Here is a 25,194-nt window from a genome sequence, read left to right as displayed (position 1 = left end):
CCAGGGGCCCCCAGCAGCTCCCTGCGGCCTCACCCAGGGCACACACTGGGCCTCTACGCTTTAGACGAGGGTTCCAAGACTGAGGAAAGTCTGACAATCACTGTCCATAGAGCAGCCTCCTACTAACACCAGTAACAGGAGGCACGACACTCCTCCTGTGGGTCCACGGCTTTGTAGTGGGCCGCCTCTGATAAGCTGGGGGAGGGCTGGGGTTGCTGTCCCTGCTTCTCGGATGAGGAAACTGAGGCCCAGAGAGGGAGGAGACGAGCAGGAATGTCACAGGAAGAGCCAGCCCCTGGAACTCCTCCCAGTGCACAGAGGGCCTGGCGCAGGGGCACTCACAGCCCTGGGCTGGAGGTCGTGGGCCGCTGCGGCTTCAGACCAGAGGTCACCGGGCTCCAGCAAGTCTGGCAGGTAGGAGTGCTTACAGGAGAACGGGGTGGGGGAGGGAGAGGGATGGTTGGGCCAGAATCATCCTCTGCTCCCCCGCCCCGACCGCCCCTTCAGCTCCCCACACTGCTCACCAACCCTACTTCCTCCTCCTGCCTGTCACTGTGGAGAGGAGGGGTGGGAAGCAGGGGTGAGGGGAGGAGGGAGAGAAACAGGCGAGAGAGGGGAGACAGGGCACGCTCTGAGCACCGGCTATGTCCCAGGAGCGCAACCTGAATGACCCCGTGTGAAGTGCATGGGCACCCCCATCTAACAGATGAGGAAACAGGCCCAGAGAGGCGAGTGCCCACGGTCACACAGCTGAGTGAGGAGCAGAGCCGGGATCTGAACCCAGGTCTGTCGGACTGAAAGCCCTGTGCTCTTTACACACACACGCGTGTGTGCGCAAACACACACGAGAGGAAAGGAAAAAGGACAAAGGGGAGAAAAGAGGAAAACATTTAAAACAAAAAGGGTTGTAAAGGGGGAAGATGTTGGACAGAGGGGCAGGAGAGAGGAAGAACAGCCTCCCAGGACCCCTGGGTGGTCCCTGAAAGGGAACTGGACTCCCGCAGACCCCCAGCCCAGCTCGCTGCTCTGAGCCTACGAGAGCGTGAGGCTGGACCAAGACCTCCAGCTCTTCGGGGCCTGGATGCTCAGTGTAACCATGGCAACTCAGCCATCTCCACACAGTGGCAGTACAGGTGCCCGCCTGGCAGAGCCTTGTAACTCCATCTCTGCTTTCCTGTTGATTCACCAAGCTTTGGACAGACCTTCTCTTTCCCAGACCTCTGAATATCAGTGACCCCCAGCAGGCAACCAAGCCAAAGCCACCACGGAGACGGTGCAGGCAGTGCCGGAGGGGCAGAGGTTAGTCGTCTGCACATGCGCAATGACCTCCGTGCCCCCAGCCCAGCTCTGCCTGCTGAATTTTTGCATGGCATCCTGCATGACATCAGCTACCTGCATGGGGACCTTGGGTACGTCCGCCTGGGGCACGTCCGTCCTAGCCACCGTGGAGGAGAGCCGGGCCAGCTTGGCTTCCACCTCAGCAAACGGGTCGTGCAGGCCTGATAACAGCTCCGGGGGCATCAGCTGTGGCTCGGCTTCCTGGAGTAACGGCTCCCCCTCCAGCAGAGGCTCCATGGCCTCCTGGCTGAGATCCTCAGCCAAGAAGTACTTGACTTTGGCCTCCACGTCGGGCAGAGCAAACTCCAGGTCGGAGGGCTCCTCGGGCCCTGGGAAGGCCTCAGACATGGAGGTTTCTTGGAATGTGGAAGACTCATCAGACCCAAAAGAAATCTCCGACTGGGAGGCCTCCACCTTGGGCAGTCCCTCCAACCTGGAGGAACCCTGGGTCCTGGAGACATCGTCCCGGGGCAGCGTGTCGGCCATGGAGGAGACCTCGGGTTTCACGGCCACCTCGTACTGGAACGTGGGCGAGTTCTCAGACCTGTTGGCAAACTCAGCCCTGGACATGACCTCAGCCTTGTAGAGGACTTCCGCCTTCAGAACGGCCTCTGCAAGTGGAGAACTTCCTTCAGCTTTTTACAGGTTCGAATGAGAGGACCCTTCCCTGGAAGGGGGCCCCAAGCCCACTGTCTCCAAGAGACCAGCTGAAGAGCCCCCCCTGCACCCCCAGATACTGGCTTCCCATCTCTGCTCCACTGCCCTCTCCCCCATCAGAACTCAACGCTGTCTCCTTCTGCCTCTTCCAGGAAGCCTTCCCTGATCAGCACTGTGATGTCTCCTTTCTCTGACCTCCCAGGTCTTAGGTGCTAGGCTCTTACCAGCCTGCCTGGGGCCTGCTCTCAGCAGGGAAGCTGACTGCCGTGTGGGTCTTACTGCCTCCAAGGCTGAGCTCCTGATTAGATTTCACATGCAAGAACCCTAGGGGCCCCCGCTGGGGTGTCCAGCTCAGGGCTCTTGCCCATGGCATGACCTAGATCCATGAGAGTTAAACAAACACTGTGCATGAATGTTAGAGAGACCAAATAAAACCACTCGGAGGCCTCATACTCAGACTGGACTGGAGGGGACACTGAGAAAGACAGAAAATGCTGGAACCTGCCCTCCCCTCTTCCTCCGGGTCTACACCAAGAGTGGCCGCTTCCTCCCAGCTGGGACGGGACTCTGATCACACAGGCCTCCTTAGGGCTCCCCGCTCATGGGTATTAGACCGCCTCCTTGGCATCCCACCCACTACTTTGTCACTTGTGTCCTGTGCTCCCCTGAGAAGTCCCAACGCTCCCCTTGCTGGAAGAGGACATCCACCCTCTAGCCCAGCGGCCTGGACCTCGCCCAGCCTCCGAGTGCACACTGGTGACGGGAGGCTGCAGCGAGTCCTGGCGCACGGAGGCAGTTCCGGGGGAACACCTGGCCCATGCCTGGCACACAGTAACGCCCAATAAATGGTGCCAATGACGTGACCGATACCACTGCTGCGACATGATGGACGTTACAACATCTGGGTGAGTACTAGGTGTCCGGGCTGCCTCGCAGTAGGGTATTTGAATGAGAACGGTGGAGTGGGACATTCTAGAATGTTAAAAGAAGACAAAAACTCCCAGGAAGGTTAAAGATCTTGCTAATGATTGAACGCTGATTACAGAATGTGGTTGCTTTGGTAAGAGATGGACTCAAAAGGGAGAGGAGGCTGTAGACAACGCAGAAACTCGGGGAAGGGACTCAGCTGTCAAACAGGGATGACGTATGAACAGCTCTAAGTCAGCCTCGGGCTGGGGCCCAGCCTGTGGCCAAACCATCACGATGTGGTATTGCGGGCAAGAACACTGGCTCTGGGGTCAGACTGCCTGGGCTCAAATTCTGGCTCCACGTCACCACCTGTCTGACACTGGGCAAGTTACCCTCTCTGTGCCTCAGTTTCCTCATCTATAAAATAAGGGTAATTGTGGGACCTCCTTGGCTGGCTGTTGTGAGGATTAAATAGAACGGAGCCTGGTTCGTAGAAAATGCTCCATAAACCTCCATTAGTAAAAGCAGGAGGAGAGCAGGCTGGCCTCCCTCCCGACGGCCGGGGCGCAGCGCCCACCTGTCTCCTTGCGCAGGTTCTCCTCCAGCGTGGACAGCTTCACGTCGTAGGAGTTGCGCATGGCAGTGATGTCCTCCTCCAGCCGGGCCCTGGACTCCTGCTCTGCCTCGTAGTCGGCCTGCAGCCGGGCCAGGCGCTCCTCGTACTCCTGGGGACGGCAGGGGACGCCCAGGGGCAGCACTTTACCACCAGTACAGAACACGACCTTCAGGGCTCCTTTTTGGTCATTCAAACAATCCAGAAAATACAAATAAGCCAAAAGAACAGAATTAAAATTACCTACACCACACTGGGATAATTTCTGGCCGGTGAAGACCCGTCGGAACTCTCCTCTACGCATTTTTAATGGGTTAATAATACACATATTTGTCTGTGGTCTGTGTTTTCCACACAGCAACATACCACGAACACCGTTCTGCATTAACGAATACGTTTTAACCAAATGGTCCTCAACCCATCAACAAGGACATTTATTTTTATTCATCTGCTTCTCTCTCCATCTCTGCCATCACCCTCAGCTCGTGTTCAAATGGGCTTCCCCTGGTCCCCCACCTCCACTCCTGCCCCAAACCTTCCTCCTTGCGGCGGCAGCGTGTCCATCACACCATGTTTCAATGGCATCCCATGTTCAAGGATAAAACCTAAGCTCCTCAACTCAGCCTGAGTCCCCAGGCATCTGGCTGGCCCACCCCTTGACCACACCTCACTTTTGCCATATTTGGGCACGCCGGTCACTTTCCACTCCTAGACATGCGCGCATCCCCCCTGCCTCAGGGCCTTGGCCCTGGTTCCCTGGCAAGCTCTTCTCTTCAGGCCCTCCCCCAGAGAGGCCTTCCCTGACTGCCCTCTCAGAAGACCCCACTGCTGTCTGTCATGTGGCCTATCCCTCTCAGCCCCACCATTCCTGTGGCCTCCAGCCCAGCCCCAGGGGTCCCCAGGGAGCAGCCACCGTAGCAGTAAGCAAGGGAGCCCAACTACCGAGCCTGAGCGGGCACCTGACCCCATCTCCTGGATGACAGCCGGGCACTTCTGAACGACAGTCTGTGACCCTCTGTCCTTTGGAGCCACACCTGACGGAGGGGCCTGCAGCGGCCACAGCCAGAAGCGTGGGACCGGGCTGGGGTGGGAGAGCCCTCCACACACGGCCACCACCACACCTCCCCAGACCCCTCCCGGAAGGAGGAAACCAGCTCAGAGAGCAGGCCCTGCTCCAGGGAGGGAGAGAGGGCGCGGAGGCTCCTGAGCGTGACTGCGCATCCGGTGGCACAGCAAGCCCCCAAGTCCCAGGACAGCACCGGCGACGCTGCTGAGGCCCAGACAGGCTCCCGCCTCCCAGGACCTAGCGGCTCTCTGAGGGCCTCCCAGAGATCCCCCCAGCACACACCCCGTCTGCTGGCTCATGCCCCCCGGCCCCCTTCCTTCCGTGCCCAGCTGGGATCCCAGGGCCCAGCCCTGCCTCCATCGCTCCTCCCAGCGCAGTTCATCCGCACTCACACCCTAGCAAGACCTGACTGGAAATGCACACATGTGCACGCACACACATGCACACGCACACACACACGGCAGCACCAACTTCCAGTCTCACCAGTAAATGTGCGACCTCGGGTCTCAGGCGGGCCTCCACGTGGCTCAGCACCCCTCCCCAGTCCTTCCACCCTCCCTCTCTCCACAACCCTCCACTCCCCCTCATTTCCTGTCAGGTGCTTCACAGAGAACACTGAGGCCATCAGACAAGGACTCCCCACCTTCCCAGCCCCACATCTTCCTGTCCACCTGTGTCCTCTTGTGACAGTGGACAAACCATGGGAAGCCAAGCCGCCCCCTCGAGGACTTTGCTCTTCCATCCTCCTCTCCCTCCTAGACCACGGACCTGTCCCCTGTACCAGATTGTTCCCGGCAGTCTACAATACGTGCTCAATGACTTCCAACATTAAAAGCAATAAAACTCCTCCTTGGCGCCACACACGCCTCCAGCTACAGCGCCCAGCGCCTAGCAGGTGCTCAGAAAATGCTTGATGACTGAATTGGGCCTGGAGCACAAACCCCGACCCCGACTGTTACTTGGTAGTTGTCACACACTCAGCGATGAGCAGACACCCCCTCTCATCGCCCTCTCACCGTAGCAGGAAGGCTGCTGTTACCCCATTCTAGGGACAAGGACACAGGCCCAGAGGGCTTACACAGCCTGCCCCAGCACAGAGCCCGCAAGAACCGGGCTTGCAGAATGTGAAAGCTGGACGGACTAGAAGAATCTTCTAGTCCAAATGCCCCGGGTACAGCTGGGAGTCTGAGGCCCAGAGCCACATCTCCAGCTCTCGGCTGAACCGACTCCTGGCCCAGCACCCTCTCCACCACACACGGGGGCCACCCCCTTATCCTGAGCGCCCTGACTGGTTCTAGAACGGAGAGGAAAGGAAAGCACAGTTCCAGGCACATAGTAGGTCTCAACGACTATGAGTCACATGTGAAAGAAGAAATGGGGAGGAGGGAGAGAGGGCAGCCACCCTCAGCTCTGCCTCCAAGTGTGGCTCACAGGAGAAAATCCAGGGTCAGAAAACGGAAGCTGGTGGCGCGGCCTCCGGTGGCAGCGCCCTGAGGCGGCCCCAGGAGGAGGAGGCAGGCGACCCCCCCACCCAGGGCAGGAGGACCCTCCAGCCACCAGCTCCTGAGAGCAGCCAGGCTGGCACAGGGGCTCTCCGCCCTGGTGACCACTAGGGGGCGGAGGCGCCCCGCTTATAGGGCAGCCAGGGCCCCTGCGTGCACCCAGGCTCCCCAGGAGGAAGCTTCCATCCAGCACCCCCGCCAACCCGCCCCGTCCCTCCTGCTTTGTGACCGGCATCCACCTGTTGCTACATGATCCTCAAACCCTCTGTGAACCCCCAAAATGGGACTTCTCTCATTCCTGTGGGCTCGGCTGTCCCCAAACGCCCCCTCCTCCCAACACGTCACCAGGAGCTGGGCCCAGGGCCCCAGAGACAACCTGACACCTGACCTTGCCCCAGGCGCTCCAGACCAGCAAGGGGGAAGCAGAGTGGGCAGCTGAGCCCCAAGAACCTTCACAGGGGCTGGGATGGGGTTCACCTGAGCCTCTCCCAGAACAGTGACAGCCTGTGCCCGTCATGGGGCAGCTCTTGGGGACTCTGGCCGATTTCTCCCAGCCCTCCAGCCACAGGACTGAGACCCCCAGGCCTTACCCAGTGTGGCCTCCCGGAGCAGGGCCCCAGGCCCCTATAGTCTGACTGGGGCTTCCAGGAGCCCCAAGGCTGATGGCACCTGAGGTCACAGCTGAGTGGCAGAGGCTGGGCTGCAGACACATCCGGGCCCCAGTCCTGCAGAGCTGGCCCTGCCTGGCATGAGGTCCTCTACCAGGAAAAAGCCAGTGCCCCAAGGGACTGTCGAATGTCAAACTCCACCACATGTGGGGTCCCAGGATGCAGCCCTCAAGTGGCAGGAACCTCCGGAAACCAGCAGAACCTGGAATCGGGATGGAGCCTGACTCGGGGCCAGGAGGCTCCGCCGGGACTGGCTGTGTACAGGCCCCTCTGGGGACCAGCTCTGAGTCTGGAAATCAGTGTGTTACCTGCCCCACTGATTCGCAGAGATGCTGGGAGGCACACATGTGGGAGGCCAACACCCCACTTATCCACTGGTCAAATGGGCCCCTGGGGGCTCCCACTGCCCACCAAGCCGCCCTGTTCTCAGCTCCCGGCTTGTTGGCACCTGCTAAGGGGGAGACTCCTTCCACTCAGAGCTCCCTGCCTTTGCACAGGCCATCGCCATGGCCAGGAATGCCTTCTCCGCTTCCACCCATCCCAGCCACCCCTTCCTGCAGTCCTGAGGAGAGACGGCGCTCCAGCAGATGTCCCCAGCCCCTCCCTGTTCTCCCCCGGAGAGCACTGATGTGGGACGGACTGCACTCTGGAGCCAGGAACCCGAGTTCAAATCTTAGCTCAGACTCTCCTTAGCTGTGTGACCTTGGGCAAGACATGGCACTTCTCTGAGCCCCAGCTTTCTGAGCTCCAAAAGGGAGATTGTAGTACCAACCCCAAGGCAATGGTGGGGTGAAATGGATGGTCTCCTGCGGGGCCCCACCTGCCTGCCCGTCCCCCCACCTGCTCGGGGTCTCACCTCCCGGATCAGCTGCTTTTCAGCCTCCGTGTCGTGTTGGATCACAGGTGGGGGCAACAGCTTCTCAGTCTGGACAGGGTTCAGGGGCACCTGATTGGAGAGCAGGGCTGGGAGAAAAACAAAAATGAGGGGCTGTGACCAAGGTGCACACGATTTGCAGGAACCAAACACAAATCCATAAAAAGACAACTACACACTCATTCAAAAGGGCTTCAAAGTATCAAACTTATGTCAAGCACGTCTCTAGTAAAACGCTCATTTACCCGCTCATTCAACAAACACTTACGGAGCATCTACACGTTCTAGGTACTGGGGATGTGGCATTGAACAAAATAGACAGGACTCCACGGCCATGTTCATTTTCAATTGGGGGAGAAAGGCAAAGGAAATAAATGAGCAAGATGCATAACACGTTACAGGTGATACGTTCTAAGAAGAGAAAGAAAGCAGCGAGGGTACTCAGCAGTCAGAACTGAGGGGAAGAGCTGCAATTTACATAGTGTGGTCCAAGAAGACCTTTGAGACAAAGTAAGACGAAAGCAGTGATCTGAAGGAAGGGAGAGAGGTGGTCAGAGATCCTGGAGACATAAAGAAGAGAGCAGTGAGTGCAAAGATCCTGGGGCAGGCAGGAGCCTGGACGATCCTAGGAGCAGCCAGGAGGCCAGTGTGGCTGGAGAGGAGTGAGTGGGGGAGAGTATGGGCAAAGAGGAGGCCGGAGAGGGGATGGGGCCAGACCCTGGGACCTTGCAGGCCCCAGCGAGGGCTTCGGCTCCCACCCTGGTTCAAATCGGGCCAGTAGAGGGCTTGGCAGGGCCATGAAAGGACTTGTTTGAATGGGATCTCCCTGGCTGTGTGGAGAAGGTACTTAGGGGGACAAGGGCAGATGCCAGGAGACCTGTTGGGGCCTCTGCAGTAATTCAGGCGAGAGATGCTAGCGGCTCAGGCCGGGGGACAACCGTGAACAGATTCTGGTCGTGTTTTAAAGGTAGAGACAACAGGAGCCCCTGCTGGATTGGACATGGGTTTGAGTGAAAGCAAGAAGCCAAGGATGACCCCAAGGCCTCGGGCTTGAACACCTGGAGGAGAGAGTTGCCATCAACTGGGCAGGGACAGCCACAGGAGCAGCAGGTTCGGGGAGGATCAAGAGCTCAGTGTTGGACACGTTGAGTTTGAAACGATTTTATACGGCTGGATATTCAAGTCCAGAATTCAGAGGACATGGTATATTAATTGTAGTTTTTTTCCCTATATGTTACGAAGTTTTGACATCTTGGGGGACTTGCTGGCCAGGGAGAGACCACCCCTCCCAGGGCCAGCTAATTCCTAGAGAGTAAACAACTCGTCAGTGAGCCCACCTTTCATATATGAGCCAGCCAGTCCTGAGTCCACACCCCAGCCCCTCCTCTGTCTGACTGGCACACGCCAAGCCAGTATTCCCCCCGCTAAATCACCCGGGCCCAGGCCCATCCGCCCAAACCTGCCAGACTCAGTCCAGTGAGCTGATCCTAGGCTGCTTCTCCTGCCCGGCCTCGCCTCTCCCACCCCAATAAGGGCTCTGGCTCAGGGTCCCCCCGCCTCCTCTCTGCCTCCTGACGGACACCGGTGCGGGCCCTGTGGCCCCGTGTGACACACCACCACTCTCGTTTCTAGGCCAACCGTGAGTAACATTCAACTTTTCTTTCTCTGTGTCACTACTCAATCACCTTTAGAAATTAAGAACTGGACAGAAATGACATGGCCAGGCTGGAGGTCCCATGTGAGAGTCATGAGCAGAGATGGTGTTTAAAGCACAAGACCAGAAGAAACCAGCTTAGAGGTGAGCACAGAGAGGGAAGAGGATAGAGGGCCAACTGTGGGATAGCCCAGTGTTAGGAGGTTAGGGAAGAGGGGGGATTCACGCAGGGAGAAGGAGAGGGGGCGACTGGGCAGGCGGGAGGAGGACCAGGACAGAGGGTCCAGGAAGCGAGGGTTTCAAGGAGAAGGGAGGGGATCAGCTGAGTCAACTGATGCTAAGAGGACACGGTGAGGCCTGCCTGAGGACCCATCACCAGCTTTAACAATCAGGAGGGCATCCATGATGAGGGCAGCTTCAATGGGATGCAGGCACAGGGCCTACCCGGCCTGCGGGCAAGAGAGAGCAGAAGGAGAGCATCTGGGGCCAGTGAAAACCGCCAGATGTGTCAAGTCTTGCTAAAAGACCAGAGAAGAGAGAGAAAGCCAGTGACCCGAGGGGGCTGCAGCTAATAGGAAGTACCGTGCGGTACTTCGTGTGCATGGAACGTGGAGTCAGACACATGCAGCTCGGTTTCAGGCCCGACTATAAAGTGAAAGCATCGCATGCTGTCTAATGAGCCTCAGCGCCAGGCTCCGTGCGAAGCCCACACACCATCATCTCACGCACCCTCCCAACTGCCTCACGACAGTAACGATGCGGGTGGCGGTGTTCTCTCCATTTACAGATGAGGACACTGAGGCTCAGAGGGGTGGAGTGGCTTGCCCAAGGAGCCCGGACGTGAATGGGCTACTGCTGCTCAGCTCTCGGCTCTCGGCCCTGCACCAGTCACTTCAGCCGCTGAGCTGCCTGCTCCTAATGCAGGAGGAGGGGACACCGACAGCCCTACCCAGCAAGGCTGCCATGACAAGCGCTGGAAGGCTGCACGAACATTCGCTGCAAGGTCTGGGGACCAATGGCAGAGCCCCCCAACTCCTTCCTGGTACCTCTCGCCATTCTTCCATCCAGCTTCCCCTTGCCAATCTTGGGGGAGAGTCGGGTCGGGGGGGGGGAAGTAGGGAAAGAGGAGGAAGGCAGATTGCCAAAGTGGAACCCCCCCATCGTGGGATTCAAGGCCCCCTCCACTCCCACCACCCTACCCACCAGGCAGCCAGCAGAAGAATCCACAGTTCCCCAAACACACCCTACAATTGTATGCATCTTTGCACACATTGGCCACTCTCATCCTAACAGGGACACTTCTCACCTGCCAAGACTCTGTTCAATCGCCCCCTCCCCTGTGAAGCCCCTCTGACTGACCACAGTCCACCCCCAGATAGACCAGCCACACACTGCTTTCTGCCCTGCAATGCCTGTGCAGCTCTCTGCCCTAGATGCACACAATGGTCTGCTGGAGTGTCCTTCTCCCCCAGGAGACGAGGTACCCATGAGGCAGAGCCTGGATCTGACTCATCTCTGTGCCCCAGTCCCAGCACAGGTCCACACACAGAGGGGGTGCTTCGTGAACTTTGGATGAGTGGATGGGTGGGTGAGTAGAAAGACAGATAAAAGGATGGGTAACAGGATGGAGTGAATAAATGGGTAGATGTGTGGATGGTAGGATGGATGGGGTAGTGGACAGAATGGGTGAATGGATGGGTGGATTAAATGATGGATGGGTGGGTGGATGGGTGAGTGGGTAGATGCATAAATAATGGAGTGGGTGGAAGGGTGGGTAGGTAAATGGACGTGTAGGTGGATGGATGGGTAAATAGGTGGATAGATGAGTAAACGGGTGGATGGGTGAGTGGATGGTTGATGGATGGGTAAATGGGTGGATGGATGGGTAAAGGGGTGGATGGATGGGTAAAGGGGTGGATGGATGGGTAAATGGGTGGATGGATGGGTAAATGGGTGGATAGATGGGTGAAGGGGTGGATGGATGGGTGGATGAGTGGAGGCATGGGTAGACGAATGAGTGTGGTGTAGAATGGATGGATAGAGAGGAGGGTGAGTGGGGAGGTGGATGAATGGACAGATGGACTCTTTTATGCTCCCTTCCCCAGTGGATTCTCAGGCAAAGAAAACCGTGGAGTCCCTCAGTTGCAAGGACCCTGCAGGCCTATGCTCCAGGTACGGATTTCTACCTCCCTGGGCATGGGAGCTGCAATCACAAGGTGCCTAGTTGGGAGTGAGGGTGGGACGTCGGGGAGTGAGTCACCCAGCTGCTAAGCAGCACAGCATCATGATGCTGCCACAGAGAGAGCAGGCAGACAGGTGGGACAACAGCAGTACAGCCGGGAGGCGGGGAGCGGGCGACAGGCTGCAGTGGACGGACGGGCCAGGCCAGACACCGGCCTCTTCCTGGGCATTGGCGGGCAGACACTCCCTGGGCTCCCTCTGACCATTCAAGAGCTCACGTGAAGTCAAGAGGAGGGAGGGTGTGCTTCCACGTCTCTCAGGTGGGAGCTGGTGGGAGGAAGACCAAGGGGAGCCCGTCTCCTTGTCCCCGCCCCTCCCTGCCACTTCCTCTCCATGAGCCCACCTGACAGGTCGCCCGGGCTCATCTGCTGGGCCAGAATGGCCTTGAGCTTCTTGATCTCCTCCTGGTACTCGCGCAGGAGGGCGTCCTTGGGGTCCTCATTGATGCGCGGCTTGTTCTTGATGTTCTTGGCTCGGTTGGCGTAGCGCAGCGTGCTGAGCGTCTCGTCGTAGTTGTTGTCAGCAGGCGACAGGCAGGCCATCATCAGTGTCTTGGTGTTGCCGCCCAGCGAGTCCTGCAGCAGCCGCGTCAGCTTCGAGTCCCGGTAGGGGATGTGCCTGCAGCGCCCGTCCACCAGGGCCGAGATGACGTTGCCCAGTGCCGACAGCGACAAGTTGATCTTGGTGGCCTCCTTGAGCCGCTCCCCCGTGGCGCCCGTCTTGGACTGCCGCTCGCTGCCTGCCAGGTCCACCAGGTTCAGCTTGCCCGCCCGGAGGTGGTCCTTGCCCCGCTCATCTGCCGGCAGACAGGCAGAGGGCAAGGGCCTTTAGGCGAGCCCCACGGTCCTGAAGGCAGTTAGCCACCAGGCACCGACTGCTCCCACCTATCAAAGGCCTCAGTTCAGCTGCACGGGAGCCCCGTGCAGGAGGTGCTATTACTGTGCCCATATTACAGACGAGGAAACTGAGGCCCAGAAAGGTCACACAGCTGTTAAGTGGTGGAACCAAGATCAGAACCCAGGGCTGTCTGACTCCAAGGAGAAGGGACTGAGAGGTACAGGCTATTCTCTGAGTGCAGCAGGATTTCTTATGACTATCACAACAGCCCCTATAGATTTCCTGTGGGGCCAAAGGTGGGGGATGGAGGGATGTGACTGGGTCACCACGGTATTGTACCTTTTAATGCAAAAACGTCAGCTTTGGAGACCCTTAGACCTGGTTCCCATCCCAGTCCTGCCTCCTACTTGCTGTGTGACCTTGGCAGAGCCATGCACCTCTCTGATCCACAATTCTCATATCAACAAAATGAGACGAACGATAGCTCTCCACTAGGGTTGGCTGTTGAGAGGAGTAAAGTAAACTGACAGCACATTTTTACAGAGTTGACCCAGGGCCTGGCACAGAGCAGGTGTCCGTTTCCCCTGAGAACAAGCCCAGTTCTGCAGGCTGTGCTCACAGGGCAGACCCTGAGAGTCGAGGGTGACAGGAGCCAGATACCAGCTTAGCAGGGGCTCAGAAGCACCGGTTTTGAAGACACAGACCTGGGGCAGCCAATTCTATCCTTTAGCAGCTGGGAAACCCCGGGAAAGAACTTCACATGACTCTGAGCCTCAGCCTTTCTTGGTAAAATGGGAATGACAGCCCCGCCCCACAGGCGGTCTCAAGGTGACACTGAGAGCCTGTGTGACAGCCCAGGATGGAGCTGGCACTCAGCGAGTGCTCACTAGATGACGGCCTGCTGCTCTTAGTACCATCAATAGTGCTTATCATCACTGGACAACACTGAGAATGTTGCGAGGGGGGGGGGGGGGGGGGGGGGGGCGGGGGGAGGGGAGGGGTCCTTGGTTTCCCACCAGTGGAAACTAGAACTGGCCTAGTTTTGCCCACGAGCACAGCAGCCTGAAGTAAAGAAATGAAAAGTTTTCCTGGTACCAGCAGAGACTTGGACAGACAAGGGGCTTGATGCTTTGGGCTTTTAAAAAAAGGAAAAGGAAGGAGGGACTTGAAAGGGCCCTTCTGGAAAGCTCTTTGTGGAATGGACCAGGAGCCTTAAACAAGTGCGGACCCTTTGCTCCAGGAGGCCGACTCCAGGGAATCTGGTCTGAGGCGGGGGCTCTAAAAACAGAAAAAGCTTTGTGCACAAAGATGTCCGTCACAGCATTATTTACAAGATGGTTCTGGGAGAACCTGAAACAACATGAACACCTCCCAGAGGACCGGTCGGAAAAGGGCAAGTAAGGCACTGTCCTTCAGCCACCTCCACGGGCATGAAGACGTGGCAAAGATGAGGTGGGAAGATGCTCAGTGACGGCCTGGGAAAGGAGACGCAGGAAGGGACTGCCTGGAGCGTGAGATTTCAGCTGCGTGTAACATCTTCATAGGAAACAAAGGACCCAAAGGAATTATGCTTAAATGTTAACAGTTAGTTACGCTCATGAGCAATTTTCCCTACTTTTATCTAATTCCTAAATATCTTTATTGAACTTATATTATTTTATAATGAAAATCATATCTTTTAAATTTTTTAAAAACCTGTTTCCAAGCAGCCTGCCCCATCCTTCAAACCCTTCTGCAAAGACCAAGAGGCACCCCACAAGCCACTGTCCCCGCCTCTCTCCTGATCTGTTCTCACCGGCCCTAGTCCCACGCCCCGTCGCCCCACAGCCTCATCACATGAGGATGCACCCTGGCCCCGCCCTCCCCATATCAGCGACCGGAGGGGAGACTGACACCCAGCAAGCACGGCAGGTGCCGGGCAGTGCGGTGGGAGGTTCCATCAACCTAGGCCCTGACCCCGGGTCAGGGATCTCTCCAGAATTATGCTCCTAGTTGGGCGAGGCTGCTTCCTGCTCCACTGTTCTCAGGAGTTCTATTCGTGATGGACCACCAGCTTGGAGGCAGCTGCAGTGTTAGTGGGAAAAACCCAGATGTCAGAGAGACCTGGGTTCAAATCCCAGCTCCACCACTTGGCAGTTGTGGGACCTTGAACAAGCAAGTCACTTCACCTCTCAGAGCCTCAGTTTCCTCATCTGCTAATGAGAATTATAATGCTGTCTCTAGGGCTGTTGTGGGGTTTAAACGGAATGAGGTGTGTAAAGTGCTTAGCAGAGCGTCTATAGGTGGCCTGAAGTATATAGGAGTTTCTTTCCTTCCTCTTCCCTTCTCAGTAACTCTTCCAGAAAGAAGGGACAGTGAGATGACCAAAGAGGAGACAGCAGGACAGAGAAAGAGAAGAATCCAAAAGATTCGGTGCTACACACTCTGGGGACAGACCACCTGGGAGAGAGGCCCAGCTCTGAGACTTCCTAGCTGTGTGACCCCGATTTCCTCATCTGCAAACTGGGCATGATATTAGCAGCCGCCTCACGGGGTTGTTGCAAGGAGTAAATGAGCTAATGCACGTAAATTGCACAGCACATGGTAAGCGCTCAGTGGCAGCAATCACTATGATTGTTGTTGTTGATGACGCTGTTTATCCTGAAAACATGGGTCCTAGCACGGGGAGGGTCCTTTTATGGTTCCTCCAGGCAGTTCGAGCATCTCTCCCGAGTTTCAGATGGAGCCAGCCCTCAAGGCTCCGAGAGCCGAGGCTGCTAGAGAGTCTTGGCTACCAGGAGTGGGAAGCTGGCTCAGGTTGTCCGGCCCCTCCCCCGCCCCCGGCCCCACATACCCACAGCGTAGATCTCGATGCTGATGGTGAAGATGGAGTGGGAGCGCGAGGAGTCCTTGTTCATCAGGGTGTAGCCCACCGAGCGGTTCCTCCAGCCCGTCTCCATGATGCGCTCGCACTGCGCCACGCTGTGCACCGTGTGCATGGAGAGCCCCTTCACGTACACTCCCTTCTCCGGGTGCTCCTTCAGCTGTGGGCAGGAGGGGTGGGTCAGGGATCCCGAGGAACCTGAGGGAAGGGCCCAGTTCAGACCAGCTTCCCCCTCCTGCAGTGCGGGTTGGCACCTCAAATACCCTACAACAGGCAAGGGGTTTGTTCCAGCCTCAAACCCACCTCGGCCTTTTACTCACTGTGGGAACTTGGGCCAGTGACTTAACAACTCTCTGAGCCTCAGTGTCCACATCTGTAAAATGGGTATGAGATATCTCTCTCCTAGGGAGGTGGTGAGGATTCAGTGAATTAATACAGTGCTTGGCATGGAGCCTGGCACATGGGAAGTGCCCCAGAAATGCCCGCCACTCTCCTCATTGCTGTTGTTGGTGCTGTGATGGTGAAGGTGGTTTCGTCTGGGAGCTCCAGCTTCACAACAAGGGCTCCAGGTGCTTCTCCTCTGCCCCGTAGACACAGCTCCTGCTCAGCTCCTGCTCACCTCTCTGTCACAGCTCCAGGGCAACGGGAACATGCCCAGATCCTTGGATCATGGTGGGCAAAGGGCCATTTGCTGCCCGGAACTCCCATTGGCCCACAGCTCAAATGGCCCCCAGCCCTCCACGCGACAGCAGTGAGTAAATTAATCTGATTGCTCCCTGCCAGCTCTCCAGGCAGCCAAACTGTTTTGTTGCTGACACAGAGCTGTGAAACGCAATATTTTTCAAGTGTGAGAAGAAATAAAACCACTCTGGCAAGAGCAGAATGAATCAGGACAAAAGTCGTCTGTCTGCTGGTCTGAGCCCCAGAAGGCTCAGAGGCTTTGCTCCGGGCAGCTTCAGGGTCCCAGGTGGGCTGGGCCCCTGCTGCACAGTGATGGGGGCAGTGGGGGCAAGCACAGGCGTGCCCTGTCTGCTGAACCAGAGCAATAGCCAGACCCAGCCGGAAGGTCTGGGCTTCATGGAAGGGCTAAGCAACTGAGGCACAGAGAGGTTAAGTGACTTGCTGAAGTGACACAGCTATTCGTAGCAGGGCAGCAAGGGGTCACAGGCAGTGGGAACTCCAGAGGCAGAGCTTGGGGGAGGCTGGAGCACCAGCAGTAACTGCAGCTTGAATGACAAAGGGCTGACCTTGACTTAGGAGGTGGCTGTGAGGATGGAGCACAAAGGACACGAGCGCGAGACCTCGACACAGCGTGGCTCGCAGGCAGCGTGGATGCTGCGCGGCCCACCTGCGTGCCTGGAGGGCTGCCCGTTCCGATCGCTGCCACAGCCCCAGGACCTAGAAGCCCACCCGGCGCAAAGCAGGCCCAGGTGAGTGGCTGAGCGGACGACCGCTCTCGGCCTCAGAAGAACGCGGTTTCCTGTTTGGTCAGCCAGGCTGGCCGGGGTTAGAACCCAGCTCTGTCACTGTGGCTGGGGAAGTCACCTTGTCTCTCTCGGCCTCGGTTTCCTCAACTGGAAAATGAGGATAACAAATCCTACTTCTGCAAGACTATTATGAGGATTAAGAGGAGAAGGGATCTAAAAAAAGTTCTGTGGGTTCTTGGAGGGGGCTCAGTGAACCCAGGTCACAGGGAGGGTGAGGCTGCTCTGTGTCACCTGAGCCACCTCAGGAGCAGGAAAGGGGGCAGGGAGGCAAGCTCTCGCCGAGGGGTCGCCCACTCTCCCTATTTTTAGGCCCAGGAAGGCTTGTCCCCCCCCCTTATGATCCCCCTCCACCCTGGGCTCCCTCTGCCCCTCCCCTGCTCCTCCCGCCCCCACCCACCACCCATGCCCAGGAGGCGCTGAGTGACAGCTGCCAGCTGCGGCTGCGTTCCTCGTTCCTCGGTAACTGCTCCACTGGGCAGCGCAGGCCAGAGCCAGGTTGCCATGGCAACCATCTGGGATATGGCCAGGGCAGGCAGGATGCTCCAGGGCCAGGAAACGCCCCCATGGAGGATGGGGATCCTGACACGCTGCCCGTACAGTGTCTGTGGGAACCAAGTGGAGAGCCCCCAATGGCCCCACCTCGACTGCGCAGTACCGGGTTGGGTTCCATGATGGTGGTACGTGATGGTTGGGGGGAGGGGGTGTAATCTTCTTCCCAGAATCTCTTGCTGGCTCTAGCTAATATAATAACCCCTAATTACCAGAATTATCAGGCCCTGTGTTAAGCACAGGTTAAGAGCTTTTGCTGTGGGGCCTGGCCACTGGGGTTCAAATCCGGTCTCCACCCTTTCCTGATTGTGTGCCCGTGGGCTGGTCTTACCTAGGCACACTGAGCCTCAGTTTCCTCATCTGTAATAGAGGAGAAGAACAGCACTTCCTGCTAAGGCGGTTGTGAGGTTTCTATGAGAACTCATCTGCACCCCCTCCACGAGGCAGCAGGTCAAGAGTCCAGCGTGCTCATGGGGACTGTCACTGAGCAAGCTGTCACTGGCAGCCTGAGGCCTCTGGCCCAGCTGGGGCAAGTGCATGCAGCTGCCAGCCCTTGGCCCCTCAGGGCCTGGGTACTGGAGGCCATTCTAGGGTCCAGAGTGCTGAAGACGGGGAGGACGGCCCCTGCTGCCCGTGTGGGTTGGCAGGGGCCCGGATCCTGCAGGCTGGTCTTTCAGGGCTGACACCTGGCAGCAGGGCCCTGCGCCTTCCTCCTCTCCCCATTTCCCTGTCTGGGGGCTGAGCTATGACTCAGCTGCTCCAGCTCCAGGATAGAGAAGACAAGAGAAGGATGCCAGGTGGGCGGCTGGAGGTTCCTGCCTAGAAATGGCAAAGCGCTGCTGTGTTTGGGAGGAGCCCAGGAGGAGAGGTGGGGGCGGGTCCTGGTCTGGATGGCGATGGGGAGGGAGGGAGGGAGGGCGTTCACACCTGTGTGGACCTGCGGCAGCATGTGGCCTGGCGCCCTCCAGGTCATCCCAGTAAGTCTTCTGAAGGCTGTGCCTCCCTTGACTGGAGCCCCATTACTGGCTTCTTATTGCCCAGGGGTTTCCTATAACTGCTGACCCCCCAAAATCCTGGGAGGAAAGCACCCAATCACTCAGATCCTACAGTTCTGGCACCAACACCATTACTGGTAACTTGCTGTGTGACCTCAGCCAAGACTCTTCCCCTCTCTGGGACTCAGTTTCCTCATCTGTACCTGGAAAGGGTTGGACTGGAAGCTAAGGGTCTTTCTGGCTCAAATTTTTAAGGACTTTTCCACAATATGACCAGTGCAAACAAGATTTTTCAAGACAGCTGATCCCTGAGGTCTGATTTGTTCAGCTGGGCCACAGAATGGTCACATACCCCTCAAATGAAGCCAGGAAAGTGGGGGTCAGGGGGCAAGTAGAAGGCTTTGGAGCTGAGCAAAGAAACAGTCCTGCCCCCACATGGGTGGGGGTGGGGTGGGAATCAGGTGGTTCCAACATCCCGTCCATCGAGAGGTCACTGAGGGTCAGGGGGCTCGAGAGGCATCAGCAGCAGCCCCTTTAGGTGGCCCTGCCCCCCTCCCCGTAGCTGTCAAGGCACGTGTCCTGGGGAGATTTAAGCAGGTCAGGTCATGGAAAACGTCCAACCCTGACTCTGTGGCTTCTTAGCCGGGGGACCTCAGGCAAGTCACCTCCTCTTCCCCAGCCTAGTTTCCTCACCCATAAAAGGGGCATCTCCATAGCACCCTCTGGGTCGATGCTCATTAATCATTGATACTCCTCCGACTTGGGCCCGCCGACCTGACGGAGGTAGGCTGACCCCCGACGCTGGCTGTGGGCCTCGTGGGGGTCCATTGGTTGCTTGGTCAGACAAGAAGCACCAGAGCTGGGGGGGCAGCCATGAGCATTCTGGCCACAGATCTGCGTCAGCCTCCTCCCCACTGTGCTCCCCTCCTTGGACCTGACCAGGCCCACCCAGCATTTAAAGAGTCCCAAGCAGGAGACATAACCAAGACCTCACACTAAATGAAGGCCCAAGGGTCTGGACCTGGGTCCAGTCTTGCCACCAACTGGTGTCCAGTCCTGGCAGGTCACTTGACCTCACTGGGCTCCCCAAAGGGTCAGCCAAGTTCTGCCTATCTTGACAGAACCTTCAAAGCATCCAATTCTGCTTCACCCTGCTTGGAAATGATATTCTTTCATTCTGATTCTGGCCTTTTAGGAAACTGAGGACAATTTACAAAACGTAATTATCAGCGCTCAGTGGCTGACTGAGCCAGCCCTACCTGTTTCTGTGGTGAGCTCCCCATCAGGCCTTGACTCCTTCTCCCGAGGACTCCACTTTGCAAGCCCCAGTCACACCCACTGTCCTTTCTCAGAATCCCAATCGCATGAAATAGCTCACACATCGAATACCTACTACGCGCCAGCACTCTGCCAAGCAGCTCACCCTCCTTACTCTCTTCAGTCCTCACAATGGCCTTATGAGGTCATATGATTGGTCCTTGGGCGCCCCCACACCTGACCTCTTTCCAATGGGAACAACATCCCAGAATCTGAACCCATTTATTGCCAAGCAGCAGTAAAATATGATTTTTGAGATTCAGGGTCTTAAAGTCAGACACAGACCTGGGTTCAAATCAGGTTTGGCCACTTGAGCAAATGAATTAACCTCTCTAAGCCTCCCTTCCCACATCGGCAAACTGGGACCATATCTACCTAACAAGGTTACGGGAGTGTCAAACGGGATAATGTGCCTAAAGCACTCAGGAAAGAAATAGTAAGTGCTTGATAAGTGACAATCACTATTACCTTCCTTTTAGCCTGAAGGTTTTCAAAATAATTTTTTAGAAGTGAAACCTATTTTTCAAATGAAATCTATCACAAAACATCTATTACAACAGACACAGGTGGCATTACCCCAGGCAAGGTCCAGCCCCACCTCGTATGGTGGAGGGTCAGCCCATTAACCCCTCCCCTGCAACCTGGACTCCGAGAATACTCCAGAATCAAGTTCAAAAGTCCCCACTCCGGTCTGAGCCAGCACCTGGCTCTCCAGATACCTCCCCGGCTTTTCTGAGGGGACCCCACCTGATGCCAACCTCCCCCCCAACCTGCCCTCGCCAGGTCTGCACCTACCTCCAGCTTCTGCTTGGTGTCAGCCCCCAGCAGGTCACGGATGTCTTCGTTGTAGATCTCCAGGTAGGAGGCCCGGACCAGGAACTTGGTATTCTCCGCGCACTGCAGGGAGCGGACAGAGAGAGCAAAGACACAGTGCCTGCCGCCAGACGTGCCCCTGCGACCTGAGCCTCTGCAGCCACGACATCATGGCAGAAGGGGGGACGTCAAGGGGAGAGGCGTCCCCAGCCCCGTCTGCCTGGCAAGCTCTCCCCTCCTTGCAGCTCTGCGGGCCCTCGGGCTTCTCACAGCTGCTTCTCACTAGTTCTCATACTGCTTTGGTCTAATGCTCTCTCTATAAATCTCACGGCAAAGGAAACGGGAGAGGCCTCCCCATTATTCAGGTAGAGAAACTGAGGCCACAGTTAAGGCCCGACCCAAGCTCTGGCCCTGGGCTGATGCCTGGCAGCTCTGCCTGTTGCCAGATACTCCTGGGGGTCACCAAAATGAGTCTCGGGAGCGGGTACAGGGGGCTCTGCAGCTGACCAGGGCCCTAGACCCGCTCTGCCCTTTCCCAGATGCAGGGATCTCTGCACATTGCCACGAATGTCACCAGGGCAATTCTCCCCTGCAGCCTGGACACCGGGATAACCAGTCCTGGCCTGGCCCATAAGGGCTCCAACTCTTGGCTTCTCTATCTCGAAAATGGGGATAATAGCCACCTCCTGGGTCAGGGCGGGGGTTCAGTGGGATAATTATGCAAAGGGCTTTGCAACTGCTTAATAGAAACAGAAGTATGATTGTTACAACCGCTTCTCAGGGCCAACGCTCTGGGTCATCGTATCCATGTGAAATGCTAAATGAAATGTTAAAATCAAAAAATGGCAGGAGAAAAACACGGAACCAGTAGGTAGAATTTCTCAGTTTTAAGTTCTTCTCCCATCACCTTTTCAGAAATCAGAGCCAGCCTCTGCTCCCCCATGCCAAGTCAAGGCTGGCTCTGATTGCATCCTACAGTCGATGCCACGGGTCAGAGGTGCTCTGGGGCCATTTGTGGCAACGCTCGGGGAGCCGCCAGCCCAGAACACCAGCCCTGCCCCCTCCCTCCACGAGACCCATACCTGGACGCTCTCGAAAATGTGCTCGAAGGCCCTGGGGATGACCCCTCTCTGGGAAGGCGGGTCCGGCAGGCCCTGCATGGTGAAGGACTTCCCGCTGCCCGTCTGGCCATAGGCAAAGATGGTGCCATTGTAGCCCTCAGTGACGCCCTGCGTGGCAGGACAAGACCCCTGTCTCAGCTGGCCGAGCCCAGCCAGGCTGAGGGCCAGGCCCAGGTCTGTGGGGCTGCCTTCTAACTCACAGACTCAGGGCCCCTCCCTGGGTCTCCCACCACAATGGTACTGGGCTGTGTAGAGATGAATAAGGCACAGCTCTGTCCTCAAGGAGCTCACTGCCTGGTGGGTAGGCCACTGTCCCCGGGTGTGGTTAAGAGCTTGTGCTGTGGGGCCTGGCCACCTGGGTTCATATGCAGTCTCCGCTCTTACTGAGCGTGTGCCAATGAATTGGTGTTACCTAGGCTCATGGAGCCTCAGTTTCCCCATCTGTAATAAAGGATTAGAAAAGCAGCTCCTCTAAGGCTGTTGAGGTCTACCCAAGAATTACCTGCATTAGCACATGAAGTGCTGGCAAAGAGACGTGCTCATTCAATGTGCCCGGGATGTGGATTCTCATAGAAGGCGAGTGGCAGTTATGTAATGAGAGCAGGTCAGGCAACAGGCAACGAGAGGGAGTGCAAACAGGGGAAAAGAGAATGAACAGTGTGCGAAGAACCAGGCGAAGCTTCCTGGCAGGTGGGAGTAGAACCGGGGGAGTAGAAAGGGTGGCTTGGATTTTGACAGGTGACAGGAAGAGGAAGGCGTTCCAGGCTGAGGGGACAGCTTGACGCAGAGAGGTGAGGGGCTATGAGCAGGGGGAGCTGGGACGGGGATGGAAGATGAGGCTGGAAGGAAGACAGGAGGCAAACTGAGTCATTCTTCATGCACCGATGCGCTCATTCCACAGATACTGACTCTTCTCGGTGCCCGCACTGAGCTCGGCTGGGACAGAGCAATGAACAAGGCGGACACCCCAGTCCCTGCCCTCACACAGCTCAGGAACTCACAAATTCTAGAACTTAGTATGGGGGAGGAGGAATCCTGTATCAGAACGTGGGCCCAGAGAACTGCTCCCAGGCCCCGAGGGCCCACACGGCATCTACGCCCAGTTCCACTGCAAAGACCCATCCTGCAGACCAACAGGGGGCTCAGGCTCCCCAGGGACTGCTGGGGAAGGAGACCACAGCTCCTCTGAGGGACAGGTCTCATTTTTATGGGCAGAACTGGATAAGCACCTGTCCCCTGTCCAAGGAAACCCTGACCACTGTGTGGGTTCCTGCAGCTCATCAGAGGGCGGGGGCCACACACAGGGATGGGCCCCGTCATTGGGCAGGGGCAGTGGCAGACCGATCACCCAACCCGTAGCCTCCACAGCAGGGGTACACGAAGCCCAGGAACATCATAGTGCCGCTCCAGGAGCACCAATGTCACCCAGACCTGGAGAAGGGGTTCTATACTAAAATTAATACAGCTGTACTGTCCAGGAGGGCAGCCCCTAGCTGCAGTAGAAAGGTGCCTGGTCATTTATGATAAAAACTCTGAACAAAATGGGCATAGAAGGAAACTACCTCAACATAATAAAGGCCATATATGACAAACCCATAGCCAACATCATACTCAATGGGCAAAAACTGAACCCCATCCCCCTGAAAACAGGAACGAGACAAGGATGCCCTCTATCACCACTCTTATTTAACATAGTACTGGAGGTCCTGGCCAGAGCAATCAGGCAAGAAAAAGGAATAAAAGGAATCCAAATAGGGAGGGAAGAAGTGAAACTCTCGCTGTTTGCAGACGACATGATCTTATATATAGAAAAACCCAAAGAATCCATTGGAAAACTCTTAGAAGTAATCAACAACTAGAGCAAAGTTGCAGGGTACAAAATCAATTTGCATAACTCAATAGCATTTCTATATTCCAACAACGAACTAACAGAAAAAGAACTCAAAAACACAATACCATTCACAATCACAACAAAAAGAATAAAATACCTTGGGGTAAATTTAACTAAGGAAGTGAAGGACCTATGTAATGAAAATTACAAGGCCTTTCTGAGAGAATTGGATGACGACATAAGGAGATGCAAGGACATTCCATGTACATGGATTGGAAGAATAAACATAGTTAAAATGTCCGTTCTACCTAAAGCAATCTACAGATTCAACGCCATCCCAATCAGAATCCCAAAGACATTCTTTACAGAATTAGAACAAAGAATCCTCAAATTCATATGGGGCAACAAAAGACCCCGAATTTCTAAAGCAATCCTGAGAAAAAAGAACAAAACGGGAGGCATCACAATCCCTGACTTCAAAACATACTACAAAGCTACAGTAATCAAAACAGCATGGTACTGGTACAAAAACAGGTGCACAGATCAATGGAACAGAATTGAAAGCCCAGAAATAAAACCACACATCTATGGACAGCTTATCTTTGACAAAGGAGCTGAGGGCATACAATGGAGGAAAGAAAGTCTTTTCAACAAATGGTGCTGGGAAAACTGGAAAGCCACATGTAAAAGAATGAAAATTGACCATTCTTTTTCACCATTCACCAAAATAAACTCAAAATGGATCAAAGACCTAAAGGTGAGACCTGAAACCATAAGGCTTCTGGAAGAAAACGTAGGCAGTACACTCTTTGACATCAGTATTAAAAGGATCTTTTCGGACACCATGCCTTCTCAGAGAAGGGAAACAATAGAAAGAATAAACAAATGGGACTTCATCAGATTAAAGAGCTTCTTCAAGGCAAATGAAAACAGGATTGAAACAAAAAAACAACCCACTAACTGGGAAAAAATATTTGCAAGTCATATATCTGACAAAGGCTTAATATCCTTAATATATAAAGAACTCTCGCAACTCAATCACAAAACATCAAACAACCCAATCAAAAAATGGGCTGGAGACATGAACAGACATTTCTCCAAAGAAGATATACTGATGGCCAATAGGCACATGAAAAGATGCTCATCATCGCTGATCATCAGGGAAATGCAAATCAAAACTACACTAAGATATCACCTTACACCCATTAGAATGACAAAAATATCTAAAACTAATAGTAACAAATGTTGGAGAGGTTGTGGACAAAAAGGAACCCTCATACACTGCTGGTGGGAATGCAAACTGGTGCAGCCACTATGGAAAACAGTATGGAGATTCCTCAAAAAATTAAAAATAGAACTACCATACGATCCAGCCATCCCACTACTGGGTATTTATCCAAAGAGCCTGAAGTCAGCAATCCCAAAAGTCCTGTGCGCCCCAATGTTTATTGCAGCATTATTTACAATAGCCAAGACGTGGAAGCAACCTAAGTGCCCATCAGCAGACGAATGGATAAAGAAGATGTGGTACATATATACAATGGAATACTACTCAGCTGCAAAACAGAACAAAATCATTCCATTTGCAATAACATGGATGGACCTTGAGGGAATTATGTTGAGTGAAATAAGCCAGCGAGAGAAGGATAATCTGTGTATGACTCCACTCATATGAGGAATTTAAAATTATGGACTAAGAACAGTTTAGTGGATACCAGGGGAAAGGTGGGGTGGGGGGTGGGCACAAAGGGTGAAGTGGTGCACCTACAACACAAATGACAAACGTTAACGTACAACTGAAATTTCACAAGATTGTAACCTATCAACTCAATAAAAAAAAAAAAAAAAGAAATGTGTCT

General features: G+C 55.5%; 1 protein-coding gene across 5 annotated transcripts in view; it reads right to left on the bottom strand.

The window, feature by feature from the left end:
• KIF17 (kinesin family member 17) overlaps positions 1-25,194 on the bottom strand; it is a 46,260-nt gene that overhangs the window by 17,582 nt on the left and 3,484 nt on the right. For all 5 annotated transcript variants that reach the window (XM_046661326.1, XM_046661327.1, XM_046661328.1 and 2 more), the window contains exons 2-8: positions 21,466-21,612; positions 20,366-20,467; positions 15,193-15,382; positions 11,866-12,318; positions 7,610-7,716; positions 3,482-3,629; positions 1,393-1,949 (exon numbers count right to left, since the gene is read on the bottom strand). In XM_046661326.1, the coding sequence (XP_046517282.1) occupies positions 1,393-1,949; positions 3,482-3,629; positions 7,610-7,716; positions 11,866-12,318; positions 15,193-15,382; positions 20,366-20,467; positions 21,466-21,612 (1,704 nt within the window). The remainder of the gene's footprint in view (positions 1-1,392; positions 1,950-3,481; positions 3,630-7,609; positions 7,717-11,865; positions 12,319-15,192; positions 15,383-20,365; positions 20,468-21,465; positions 21,613-25,194) is intronic.

The sequence above is a fragment of the Equus quagga genome, chromosome 5 (assembly GCF_021613505.1).
Source record: "Equus quagga isolate Etosha38 chromosome 5, UCLA_HA_Equagga_1.0, whole genome shotgun sequence".
NCBI lineage: Eukaryota > Metazoa > Chordata > Mammalia > Perissodactyla > Equidae > Equus > Equus quagga.
Note: the sequence above shows the minus strand (reverse complement) of the source record. Positions and strands in the feature narration are given on the sequence as shown.